A 14,135-nucleotide genomic window follows, 5' to 3' on the forward strand; every position below is an offset into this window, starting at 1 on the left:
GAGCAATTCTCCCAGGCGTTTCTTCACCCGCAGGGATACAAAAATGGGGCCAGTTGGGTACCAAGAGGTCAGATACTCAGTTGCCAAGCATCCGCTATCTCACACCCTAACTAGACCAACAGTCTGCGACAAAGTAGCAAGTATCCTGGGCGGATTGGAAGGTCGCCAGCCTTGGAGACTCTGAGAACACTCATCATCAGGGAGTTCAGCACATTAGCGAGCAATTCTCCCCGGAGCACTTCAGCCCACAGGGATATCCTAACTATACAAAAATGAGTACCGTGGGTTACCCAGCGATCAGTGCCCTGATCAGTTTTCACCGTCGCTTGTTCGGGTGCAGTTCTTGGCTAAGGCCGAAGTGCAATCCATCCACACTTGCTCCAGACTGAAGAAATGCTCACCCATTAATGGAGTTCCTCCCAGAAATGAAGTAATAGCTATGCATGTGAAGCAAAAGAAAAGGCACATACAGGTTTTTCATGTCGAAAGTATCAACCAAACGCTTCAGTATATCCACCAAAAACTTGTCGAAGTGGTATGATAATAAGTAGTCTACCTCCTCCAATGTTGAAACTGCGGGATTCCCATTTGTGTCCTGTTAAAGGCATAAAAATGTCTGTGATTAGAAACACATCATTCATACCGGGGGGGGGGGGGGGGGGGTGGTATTGTTTTTTGGTATACAAAAAAGAGATGCACCACATATAAGTACATAACTTTTTAAAACCCTTTGTCTACATAAGAATGAAATTTTCTTTAACTTGGTTTGAGATCAACCATCTCCATGACCAATTGACTTCCAGTTCAACCCATCTAAGACCTATCACTCCCCCAGGACTATATACATGCTGAAGGAGAAAGCATTACGGCGAATGTGGAAGGAAAGATACACGAAAAAATGATTGGACAAAGTGGGGCCATCCATCAAGCTAATCAACTTTGGGGTTGTGTGTTAACAAAGCGACTGTGGCTAAATATGGAGATATAATTAGTGTAAAATTGGAGACATCTGAATGTGCTAATGACCAGCGCTGGTAGTGCTATAAAACAGAAAACGCTGTGCTGATCAGTGACATGGGATTCCTGGTTGCACTTTCTTATTTTGTGAACTAGCAACCTGTAGTACTCCCCAATCCTCGCTCTTTTTTACCATTCTTGGATCTGGAGTCACCTTAGCTCTCTTAGCACATGTCAATCTGCTCCTAGGAAATAGCAACTTGGAAACACTAGTACCACACATGATGTATGCAAGGAGGCTGCCTCTACCCACATACTGAGTTTTGCTTTGGTAAATAAAACTTGGTACATGAATATGCAGTTTTAGTTCTAATTATGCACATTTGTAAAAGCATCAAAGCCTAGTAAGCCTTAAAAAATTCTCATCAACACAGTGATATGCACTTTAAGAGGGTGAAATTACTTTCTACAGCTACCTCTGTGGCTCTTGTATTTATGGTACAACAAAAGAAATAGGATGTGTCATTGACCAAAAGCATCATCCTAGCATCGTTGTTTGATCAGGGCTTCAAAGGATGGAACTTCATGAGGTTACTACTGCTTTCAAAGTTCAAAAAACTTTACTCCACCCTCACATGGGGAAAAATCCTTACTTCACCATCATCTCATGTCACTAAAAGTTGAGACCATGGTTAAAGGTGTAGCCCTGATTACAACTGCAGATTCAGGGGTTCCTGAATCCATGCAATCATTGAAGGTGCTATTTTATACTACACTGGGATTTAGGATGGAAAAAGGATATTATAATAAAATTGATGGTTGCAGAAACTGGAGTTATGGCGGGAGACTTTGGAGTCCAAAGGTTTTAGACTCAGTAGAACTAAAACTGAGTATATGAGATGTGACTTCGGCACTACTACTCGGGAGAAGGAAGATATTAGTTTGGAAGGTCAAGTAGTGCCTAGGAAGGATACCTTTCGATATTTAGGATCAATGCTACAGAGAGACGGGGATATTGATGAAGATGTTAGCCATAGAATCAAAGCAGGGTGGATGAAGTGGCGGCAAGCATCTGGTGTCCTATGCGACAAAAGGGTACCACAGAAGCTAAAAGGCAAGTTTTATAGGACGGCGATTAGACCTGCTATGTTGTATGGTGCAGAATGTTGGCCTACGAAGAGACAACATGTTCAACAGATAAGTGTCGCGGAAATACGTATGTTGCGTTGGATTTGCGGTCATACAAGAAGGGATCGAGTTCGGAACGATGATATACGTGATAGATTAGGGGTAGCACCAATTGAAGAGAAGCTTGTCCAACACCGGTTGAGATGGTTTGGACATGTTCAACGGAGACCTCCTGAGGCACCGGTGCGTAGTGGAATCCTAGGCTAGGATAGTAACGTGAAGAGAGGCAGAGGAAGACCGAAGTTGACTTGGGTAGAGGCAATAAAAGGAGACTTGAAAGGATGGAATATACCCAAAGACTTAGCCTTAGATAGGAGTGCTTGGAAGACAGCTATTCACGTGCCCGAACCTTGATTGCTTTTGCTGGGTTTCAACTCTAGCCTACCCCAACTTGTTTGGGACTTAAAGGCTTTGTTGTTGTATGGTTGCAAAAGTGTCTTGTTTGTGTGTGTGGTTGGTGGGTGGGGGAGGATAAACTAAACCTCTTAGTAGGTGTATAGCAGTTTTTGAAGGAGATCTGACTTTGTGTCATGGAACCATGACTTGCCTCCTAAGCCATTCCTTTTGCACTAACATTGTGAGCAAATTGTGTTAGAAATAACTATATGAGCCTTGTGGTAGCAAAACAAAAAAGAAATTTCTTCCCCCAGAGGAATCTTCATAATTGCAAAACAATCATTCTACCATTCTTGGACACTTTAATATCACAGAATAATCACTAGATAGATTCTGTCAGGAAGTCTTTTCAAATGACGACTCCATGATTTGGCTTCCAGGAGATGCCTGCCTGCCTCATAGACCAAAAACAAAATTCCTACTTTTTTCTTAACATCTGTCCTAACCCTGCTTCATGTGTTCTTGCCACCCACCAACGATTAAAGCATAATATTAGGAGTAAAAGTGGAAGGCAAATTATGAAAAACACATTTTCTACATGTGTACCACCATGAGGAACGAGATTAAAAACTCCTGGACATGGGGTTATATGGTGTGCACTGATAAGAAGAGAAAATGCTCCTAAAACCCTTTTGGAACACAAGAAATGTCCTCAGTTTCAATGTCAGACTACATATATGGGGTTATATGGTGTGCACTGATAAGAAGGGCAGGCCTAGTGCAGTGGTGAGAGCTGTCTCATTGAGTCACCAGGTCGTGGGTTCGAAGCAGCCTCTCTGTAGATTTTACGGGGGAAAGGCTTGCCTCGGTTTTTCCCTTCCCCAGACCCCATTCATGTGGGAGCCTCTGGCACTGGGTCTGCCTTTTTTTCAATATCAGACTCTCATATTGTTGCAGTCAAAACACAACCATGGTAGACCAAAAGGAGAAAAATCCAGTGTTCTTCAGTCCTCATTTGATGAACAGCTGATGCACACCCAATATGTGATGACCCATGAACTCTCTTATCTATTGATCACATAGCAAGCACAAAAAGCAATGCTACAGAGGATAAGACTAAGGCCTGAGAGGCGTACCTTTAAATAATCAACAACATGGACTATAAAGTTCCTTTGAAATCTGAGTAGATCCATTCCAGTAGTACCATAGGAACCATGTATATTGTGCTGCTGCATCTGCTTCAGCTTCACCACTGACAATGGTCGACCCAAGTACACTTGAGCAAAGACTATCCATTATGACCCTCGTTCTTTAATCTTTCCGAATGCTGCCATCTTGATCAACAACTCGCTCAAACTTCTTTTTATCATTAGGACTCAACACCTTGTAAACTCTCACAAGATTGAAGATAAGATTTGATCTACTCATCGATGGAAGAAAGGTCATACGATTGCAAAGAAACATAGTGAATCTATCCATTGACTCAGCGTCGGAAGGAACATCTTCAGGAATATTACGCAAAGCAGTGCAAAATTGTGTAAAAAATGGAGGATCATTAAGTACACCACTAGTGTTAGAGTGTAGTGATGCAGCAGTACATCAGCTAGGCGCTTGAAATCCTTGCTCATCGAATCATGATCAACACCAGGAGAGGGCTTCTTGAGAATATGGAATTCATGGCGCCCATTGACAGTGAGAACTATCATGTCACGTGTCTGAAAATCTCCATTCCATGTAGTCCCTTCCTGAGGTGTGTCAGCACATAGTCCACATAGCCTTTGAAAAGGATGACTTCTAGATGGTGAGCACACTGGTGTCTCAACACCGTTATGCAGTCTAAATGCGACTACAGGTGGGTTTGAGGTCAGAAACTCCAGCGAAATGATTATTAAGAGTCAAAAACTCACATATCATGGGGATAATAGTCACATCTTCAATGAAGAGAAGAGAGGTTTACCTATCAAACACCGGGAAGTTGTAGTAGTAGACATTGAGTTCTTTAGAGTGAAGGTAGCTGTCTTGGGGAATATACACCTTTTAAATGCACTGGTGATGAGCTCTTTAGTCCTGACAAATAAAAAGAAAAAAACTTAACAACTAAAGTAATAATTGCATTAGGCAAATTTAACAAAATCAGGAACGAATGGTAACTCTCAGTATCTGAAAGCAAACTAAATGTAAGCTGAGGACTGTGCTCCATGAGGTGATCATAATCAATCCTAAGTGTGGAGCTTTCCTTCAAACCCATTGCAGTTAGTTCAGCTTTGTAAAACATTACACGGTCATTGCCCTCTTTATTCTGGGGTTTCTAATGTTTAACTTGCTGGGTTAGGTATAAGGAGGGCAACAACCGTGTAATGTTTTACAAAGCTGAACTAGCTGCAATGGGTTTGAAGGAAAGCTCCACACTTAGGATTGATTATGATCACCTCATGGAGCACAGTCCTCAGCTTGCATTTAGTTTGCTTTCAAATACTGAGAGGTATCGTTCATTCCTGATTTTGTTAAATTTGCCAAATGCAATTATTACTTCAGTTATTAAGTTTTTTCTTTTTATTTGTCAGGACTAAAGGGCTCATCGCCAGTGCATTCAAAAGGTATATTCCCCATGACAGCTACCTTCACTCTAAAGAACTCAATGTCTACTGCTACAACTTCCCGGTGTTTGATAGGTAAACCTCTTTTCTCTTCATTGAAGATGTGCCTATTATCCCCATGATATGTGAGTTTTTGACTCTTAATAATCATTTCATGAAAGAGCCTCTGCTGGAGTTTCTGACCTCAAACCCACCTGTAGTCGCATTTAGACTGCATGACAGTGTTGAGACACCAATGTGCTCACCATCTGGAAGCCATCCTTTTCAAAGGCTATGTGGACTATGTGCTGACACACCTCAGGAAGGGACTAACATGGAATGGAGATTTTCAGACACGTGACATGATAGTTCTCACTGTCAATGGGCGCCATGAATTCCATATTCTCAAGAAGCCCTCTCCGGGTGTTGATCATGATTCGATGAGCAAGGATTTCAAGCGCCTAGCTGATGTACCGTTGCATCACTACACTCTCAACACTAGTGGTGTATATAATGATCCTCCATTTTTTACACAACTTTGCACTGCTTTGCGGAATATTCCTGAAGATGTTCCTTCCGACGCTAAGTCAATGGATAGATTCACTATGTTTCTTTGCAATCATATGGCCTTTCTTCCATCGATGAGTAGATCAAATCTTATCTTCAATCTTGTGAGAGTTTACAAGGTGGAGTCCCAATGATAAAAAGAAGTTTGAGCGATTTGTTGATCAAGATGGCAGCATTCGGAAAGATTGCAGAACAAGGGTCATAATGGATAGAGTCTTTGCTCAAGTGTACTTGGGTCGACCATTGTCAGTGGTGAAGCTGAAGCAGATGTAGCAGCAGCAGCACAATATACACAGTTCCAATGGTACTACTAGAATGGATCTACTCAGATTTCAAAGGAACTTTGTAGTCCATGTTGTTGATTATTTAAAGGTACGCCTCTCAGGCCTTAACCTTAGCCTTATCCTTTGTAGCATTGCTTTTTGTGCTTGCTATGTGATCAATAGATAAGAGAGTTCATGGGTCATCACATATTGAGTGTGGATCAGCTGTTCATCAAATGAGGGCTGAAGAACACTAGATTTTTTTTCACTTTTGGTCTACCATTGTTGTGTTTTGACTGCAACAATATGAGTCTGACATTGAAAAAAAAGGCAGACCCAGTGCTAGAGGCTCCCACATGAGTGGGGTCTGGGGAAGGGAAAAACTGAGGCAAGCATTTCCCCCGCAAAATCTGCGGAGAGATTGCTTCGAACCCACGACCTGGTGACTCAGTGAGACAGCTCTCACCACTGCACTAGGCCTGTCATTCTTATCAGTGCACACCATATAACCCCATATATGTAGTCTGACATTGAAACTGAGGACATTTCTTGTGTTCCAAAAGGGTTTTAGGAGCATTTTCTCTTCTTATCAGTGCACACCATATAACCCCATGTCCAGGAGTTTTTAATCTCGTTCCTCATGGTGGTACACATGTAGAAAATGTGTTTTCATAATTTGCCTTCCACTTCCGCTCCTAATATTCTGCTTTAATCGTTGGTGGGTGACAAGAACACATGAAGCAGGGGTTAGGACAGATGTTAAGAAAAAAGTAGGAATTTTGCTTTTGGTCTATGAATGGCAGGCAGGCATCTCCTGGAAGCCAAATCATGGAGTCGCCAATTGAAAAGACTTCCTGATAGAAGGATAATTTACATAGTTCTATCCAGTGATTATTCTCGTTGTTGTTGTTGTTTTGGCCATGTTCGCTTGTCTTATAATCCGTACTTTCAGCTTGCTTTTTCAGCCGGAACAGTGTTTTTCTCTCACGACAAATCAGCAGGAACAGTGTTTTGGCTTGTTTTTTCAGCGAAGCGAACGGGACCTTTCTGATGCCTTTTTTGTTGCACTATCGTGCCCTGTTTGTCTTGTTTGACTGGTCTTTGGAGTAAGTTGCTTTGCGGCTCCTACTAGTATGTGTTTAGTTATAGTTAGTGTTGTGTTCAGAGCATCTCCAAGAGTTTCCTAAATCCCCTTCTAATCCTTGGTTTTTAGAAAGATGAGAAAAAACCCCTCTCCAACAACTCCTAATCCTTTCTCCTAAAATTTACGCACTTGGGAAATCCTCTCCTGTTCCGTGTAACTTTGCGCAGCTCCTCAGTCGCGCGGATACAGGTTTCCCGCGCTCCTCCATCGCGACTTCCTCCATCGCTAGTTCCAGGGTAGACAATCGCCACATCTCCATCGCCAGTTCCAAGGTAGACGATCAACGACGCCGCGGACATAGCGATGAGGTACGTACTCCATCGATCTTCTTTGTTTTGCCGTGGGCTTGCTGCGCCACCGCCGCCGCCATGGTTTTCTGCCGGCCACCGCCGCTGCCGCTAGGTTTGCCTTGCCCGCAGACGGCTGTGTGCTTCTTCCCGCCACCGGGATTGCCATGGACTGCTGGCGTCCGCGGCCGGCTGTGTGCTTCTTGCCGCCGCCGGGATTGGCTGTCGTTAGGTTTGCCTTGGCCGTCGCTAGGTTCGCCGCGGCCGGCTGTGTGCTTCTTGCCGTCGCTAGTGTGTTTTGGCCAGCTGCTGGTACCTGGTTTCCTTGCTTGATGGCCGGCTGCTGCTACCTAATTGCCTACTGATGGCCGGCTGCTGCTGCTGCTGCTACTGGCCTGCTGATGGCCTGTACGTGCTGCTTACTACTGCTTGCATGGTACTGTTCGCATGGTATTGTTTCTTGGTTGTGATGGTTATGATGTTCTAAACATTACTTTCAGATTTTTTTTTTGCGAAAATTACTTTCAGATTCTCAGGGTTATGATGTTGTGAACATAATTTGCTTCTACATGGCATTTGGTATTGATTTCTTTGTTCATATTTGCAGGCTCCTCGCAATGTCCGGTGGTGGATATTGGATACACTTGAAGAAGTGACTTCTCAGCAGCCATGGCCGGCCTACTGGAAGGTGCTGCCGGCGGCCTGTGGCTGGGAGGTGGCCACGGCCGGCTGGGAGGAGGCCAACACCGACTGGGAGGTGCGGGGCTAGGGCAACACGAAGGAAAGGAGGCGGCAGCGGCGTACGTTTGCGAGCACGAACAGTTCCGCGCGGAAAAAAAATAACCAAAGAAAAACCCAAGTGGGACCAAAATTTGATTTTTTTTAAGTGAAATATTAGGAACTATTGGAGATGGTCTTCTTTTTTTCTCCCAATACCTTTTTTAGAGTCGGAAAACATGAACTTTTTAGCAGGAATATTTAGGGAACTCTTGGAGATGCTCTGTTGTAAGATTTACGGGTCCAGTTTTTTCCTTAAGGGCATGGTTGGAATGTGGATTTTTTTCCCCGTTTTTCGTTTTTTCATGAGCTTCTAAGCTAGCCGAAGCTCTCGCTTTACAATTACTCCCACGCTGTTCTCACCACCAGAGATGGATTTTCTCCCGTCGGCCCAAACTATCCATGTCCGCGACGCGTGCTCCGTCAGCGACCCAGAACCATCCCCCACGTGCCTGCTGTACCGTGCGGGAAAGTTGTCACTACCGTCACGGGTGCTCCTTCCGTGCTCTAGATTTGGACTCCCGCGCCCTGTCGCGGTTGTTGGCCCACGCAACAGACAGACAGGCAAGCAAGGGCGCGCGGGAAGAGGGAATTTTTTCTACCCGCCGCCGTCCCGTCCGTGACCGCTTGACCTATTTCCCCCAAATCCTTTCTCCTCCACCTCGTATCCGCCACACACGCCCGCCGCCTCGAGCTACACCACTCCCAGCGCTACCGCCCGCTGCCTCGGACCTCGCAGCACCCAGCGTCGCTGCCTGCCACCCACGCAACCAGCCACCAGACCCGTCACCCCCGCCCCTGGATCCTAGCCCCACCGCCCCCAAACCCTAGCGCTGCCGCCCCCATTCACCAGCACCGCCGCCCCTCGTCTCGCCATGCGCTGCGCCGCCGCCTCCAAAATCCCGAGCTGCTACCTCCAAAACCACACACCGCAGATGCGTTTCCATGAGATCTGCAGAGTGGGTTGGCTGTTGGTAGGGCCTCGACGTTTGGAAGGACACTGTTGCTGTTCTCCACTGAAGTGCAGAGGCAGCGCAAAGATCGATCTCATCGTCTGCAATTTGTATTTGCCTTATGGTTATGTTTGTTGTGACATGAGTTGTAAATTTGGGGCAGTTAGGCTAATATAATTGGTTGTTGTTGTTGCAATTTTTTGCCTGTAGAACTGAGTTACCATTTTGCTGAACTGACATGCAGTTAACTGCTAGAATAGTTCCTTGTTTTTCAGTCATTTGCAAACTGCATGGATTTAGCTTGTGTAAATTAAAACAAACTATGTACCTGCCATCTTTGTAAATTAAACCAATTTTGACACAAGACTGTTACTTACAAGTGAAGTACGCTTGTGTAAATTAAAACAAACTATGTACCTGCCATCTTTGTAAATTAAACCAATTTTGACACAAGACTATTACTTACAAGTGAAGTACACTATAAACATTAAAGAGTAACTATATCTGCTCATCGGCTGCTTCTACTATTGCATTTCAATTGTTAGGATTAATCTGTACATGTATATAGTTTTCATAATTTGTGAGATCTAGCCAGTTAAACTTTTGTCCTACAGGAACATTTAACAAGCTCCCTTAGTGCCTTATGTATGCATCTCATGTGGGATTGGGTTGTGATTAGCAAATATGCAACTAATTTATTTGGGATCTGAACTACTGTTGTTATGTAGGCTAAGGTGCTTCATTGAAACAAGGTCTGCTGCAGAGTTATATGTTGCAGAGTTATATGTTAAGTCCAATTAACTACTTGAGATAATTCCTTGTTTTGTGAAATTTGAGCTCTGTTATTTCTAACTGTAGCGTGCTTTTGGTAGACAACACATTTAGTACATGTTTTTTGCTTGTAAAAAGCTTAACTCAGCACAAGTTATGCCTGAAAACAGTTTTATCAGATTTTTCATCTACCAATACCAATCAGTTTTCCATAAGCATTATGACATGATCTCTCATGAATTGTTATTTTTATCTTGTTTTGAATGTAGGATATGGAGATGAATGATGTAGCAGCTACTCTGTATCACTGTCCAAGGGCTTGTAGGAAGTAGTAATGGCTAAACTTCTATTTCCTACATATGTTAGAGGCATGAACTAACATTGCAACTTTGGGTCTGCGTACTTTATTTTGCTACCTGTAGTTCTGTTGGGAGGTACATATGCCATCAAAAGTGCCTGTTAGGAGTTAGCACTTTTAACTTGTGCTACTTGTTAGGAGTTAGCACTTGTAACTTGTGCTGCCTGTTAGGTACCTAACTAGAAGGCTAACTAGGAGGCACTATTATATATCTTTGTATTTATGAACAACTTGAATGATGTTCTAAGATTATGTTAGAGGAATGAATGTTATGTGCAGCGTGTCCCCTTCTCCGCCCGCAGGTTTGGTTCACGACGCGACGCGACCTTGCGTGTGGGTGGGTGGACGCGTGGAAGGAGGAAAAGCGGTTTGTTGTTTCGAGCTCAAAACGGTTGGCACTGTCACGGCAGTGTCACGGATTATAGATTATTAGCACTAAGAGAGCACCGGCAAATCTCCATCGCCCTCCGGTGCATGAGAAATGAACCTGCGTGGTTAAAACAGGGTAGAACTACAACTACATAGGGCTCAAGTTGAGGGAATTGCAAAGTTGCAACGTGCAATGCAACTCTCTCTCAAAACAGAATGGAAGTCTGCGTTGTATGTGTAATTTCAACCTTAAAAAAACAGTGCATGCCTTGTTTAGAATGGTGGAACCATGTACTACTAGGTCGCCAGTGGTTTGGTTGTTCCTGGTACCTTTTGGATTACGAGAGGAACACCTACGCTACAATTCCACTTTTGGCAAGTAATAATAACTTGGAATGGTGTATAAAACTTAGAATGGTGTAATGAACTTTAAATCGAATGCTCTACGTAATAAATAGGTAAATAGTCTGAACGCAATCGTAGGGTCAAGTCAAGGACAGCATACAACACTAGTGTCTCTGAAGTTTGGTCAAACTTCTCTAGTTCTCCAGATTATACCACATATTATGTCATATATGGCATTAGCGGCACCAAGAAAAAAACAAAAACAAATGTTCATAATATTCCTAAACAAATTTGATCTTCACCGCGACCCGCCGGTGCGTGCCAGTACGAGCCTGCTAGCTGCGGCTGACATCTAAGGCAGACACGGCACAGCGAAGGACATCTAGGCGGACACAGCACAGCGAAGTGCTCGATGTGCCGGGGCCATGTGGATAAGCAAGAGATGATAAGCACAACGGTATCAAAACACCGAAAATAGTCGGAAACAGGAAAAGCAACAGCAACGATAATGCAGCAGCAAGGAAGCAAGCAAACAAGAAACAGCTCAGTTTTCACATACCGAAGCACCAAACGACCTTAGAGCCTGCCAGAGGGCCCGGGGGCAAGCATAAAACACGGCAACCAGGATTTTTGCAACCACCAATCCATTAGTATCCAGCACAAGCATCGAAGACGATGGATAGCCTTACAGTAACCTTACTGTAATACAAACTTTTTCAGAACACAATTGGAAAGTTCACTCAAAACATGTTCTTAGACTCAAAAGGGACATGGACAAAAAAGAAAATTTTAACATCACAACAAGTCTACACCACAAATTATGGGCTTATGGCACAGGAACTATTCATTCACTGCAATAAGGCTGTATCAACTTAACCACAAGCGCAGTGAAATATAAAAACATTTTTAGGAGTTCTCTAATACTCCCTCTGTACCGAAGATGTTTCGGTTTTATTAGATTCAACTTAGATACACACTATGTCTAGATGCATAGTAAAAGCAATGTATCTAGAAAAGCCAAAACGTCTTATAATTTAGAACGGAGTATTTAAATAAATTTTCAATGGAGATATACACTCCCAAGGTTATTTCTTCTAATATTCAGGGTACTGTGAAACCAATTTCCATCAAGACAAGGGGATAAATGAGGGGAAACAGCACTTCAAACTTAAAACAGCTTTTGTTAAATTATCCATGACAACAATAGTGCTGTAGTTAACTAATACAGCAAGCTAATAAGTGTGAACAACACAAACAATACTTGCAAAGCAATAATTCAATGTCACTAAAGTACAAACAACTTATGTGAACAGTGAACTGGACAAAAGCTGATTTAACTACCAGGGGCGTGTTACTGAACATTTGCCCATACATTTCAAGAAAAAAGGGAGGTTAGAAAACAAGTCAAACATACTGTGTTACCACTTAGTAGGACAATAAAATGTGGGTATTAGTGATACTAGAGATATTTGGGATTTAATCAAATCTCAGAACACTGTCGTCCACTAATATTGACAAAGCGGACCACCTACACACAAGCAAATTGAACTCACAAACCACATCACCACATTGTCATTACAAATATATACTCTTTCACATATTCCACCACATCAAAATTTCAAGCAATGAGCACAAGGCCCTGTTGCATGTTAACAGGGTACCCTTTTCTAGTTTAGCTCAACTTATAAAAGAACTACAAAATTAATGTTAAGTTTGGTAACAAATGTACCTTGAGATATCAGTACATCCAGCAAAGTCTAATCATCAAGGGAAGAATCCACCTATATGCATGAAAAGAATGATTGTAATCTATTGCAAACAGAAGAGTTGTATCAAAGTAAGGACAACACATGAAACACATACCATATCAGTACAGGGCAAGCGATTCAATGAAATCAGAAACTGGGGAATTTATCTCAATTTCTGCAAAGAAATAACAAAATTAAATACATTCTTATTTTAAGGTACAATTACATAATAAACTCGTTATAAACAATGACAAAAACAATTTATAGCCCATTGTGTAACAAATCAATGGAGCTCAGCCTCTAGCTGCCTTGCAGGCAACCAAGAATCGAACGCATAGTATTTTACAGAGAGATAAAAACATGTGAACCATCATTCAAGAGGGAACCAGTGATACATATCAGCATAAATACCTGTACTGTTGTCATTGAGATATTTTGAGAACCAACTTGGATAGTAGGCTGTCATGAAACCAAGCATGCTCACTGCAGAAAACCTGGCAACAGATTCCAACTTCTTCGATTCTGTGTCAACAGCAAGCACCCAACCCTTGCTGTGCCAAAACATAAGCTTGCACATCAAGTACATAACGCTGTTAAACTCACACAAAGTTGGGAGGCCCACCGGCATTTTCTTCAAGTTTGGTTTGCCATTGACACAAAGCTTATCAGGCAACAGATCAGACCACCCATGAAAATCTTCAGAGGTTGTTACATCCTCACTGCTGACCTCGTGTGCCCTTCCCCACTCCGTCGAATCAAGCTTCCTGCTCCTTGTCACAGCAACCCATTTGTAGACAAGTTCATCCTCATCCTCATCGGCATCATACTCCACCTCAACAAATTTGATCACCTCACCACAGCCAATGACATCCCTGAAGAATGCTGAGTCACCTTTATATTGAACATTGCCCCGCATCGGTTCAGGCATTGGGATATAGTGAAGCCTGGGGTCATCAGAAAGGATATCGCAGAACATGATGCCCCGCAACAAATCGACCCAGCCCAAGAGTGAACCTTTCAGCGGGATCGCCTTGGTTGGTTGGAAGCCTAGAACATCGAGTTGGTTCTTAGTAACCCATTCAGACGGCTCCACCGGCGCCACCCTGGTCTTCCACGCCCCAGTCCTGGAGGAGAAGACAGCCAGATTGAACACATCCTTGAACACATCCTTGCCCCAGTACAGAGCAGCTAACGCGAAGTGGTTGGCGCCGCAGGACACAATCCCGGTGTTGCCGAGGCCCGAGGGTTAGGGCTCGGGGTCCGGGATCCAGACGAGCGAAGGGTCCTTGGGGTGGGCGCGGTAGATGAAGTAGTCGCTGATGCCGACGCGGTCCATGCAGACGTCGAAGAGGATGAGATCGTCCCGGGAGAAGATGACCGCGGGGTTGTGGCTGAACTCGTTCTCCCTGCCGGGGCAGTGAACTCGGAGGTGGGAGACAGCCGGCGGGTCGGCCGCGAAGAGGGAGACCTGGATAGGGCTGCCGTCGCTGGTCTGG

At 43.7% G+C, this 14,135-nt stretch overlaps 1 protein-coding gene across 8 annotated transcripts; it reads right to left on the reverse strand.

Moving 5' to 3' along the window:
- LOC136529084 (uncharacterized) lies at positions 1 to 13,621 on the reverse strand. 8 transcript variants are annotated; one of them, XM_066522137.1, is made up of 8 exons: positions 13,051 to 13,621; positions 12,755 to 12,814; positions 12,621 to 12,672; positions 11,451 to 11,590; positions 4,439 to 4,548; positions 3,618 to 4,327; positions 471 to 595; positions 1 to 385 (listed from the first exon to the last, which is right to left on the reverse strand). In XM_066522137.1, the coding sequence occupies exons 1-2, from the start codon at positions 13,613 to 13,615 to the stop codon at positions 12,759 to 12,761; spliced, it is 621 nt and encodes a 206-aa protein (XP_066378234.1). In that variant the 5' UTR covers positions 13,616 to 13,621; the 3' UTR covers positions 1 to 385; positions 471 to 595; positions 3,618 to 4,327; positions 4,439 to 4,548; positions 11,451 to 11,590; positions 12,621 to 12,672; positions 12,755 to 12,758. The 8 variants fall into 8 exon arrangements, with proteins under 8 accessions (XP_066378234.1, XP_066378233.1, XP_066378236.1 ...); XM_066522136.1 differs by having other exon boundaries at positions 3,618 to 4,352; XM_066522139.1 differs by lacking the exon at positions 11,451 to 11,590 and having other exon boundaries at positions 3,618 to 4,352.
- Between the last annotated feature and the right edge of the window lie 514 nt (positions 13,622 to 14,135).

This window comes from Miscanthus floridulus, chromosome 19 (assembly GCF_019320115.1).
Source record: "Miscanthus floridulus cultivar M001 chromosome 19, ASM1932011v1, whole genome shotgun sequence".
Taxonomy (NCBI): Eukaryota; Viridiplantae; Streptophyta; class Magnoliopsida; order Poales; family Poaceae; genus Miscanthus; species Miscanthus floridulus.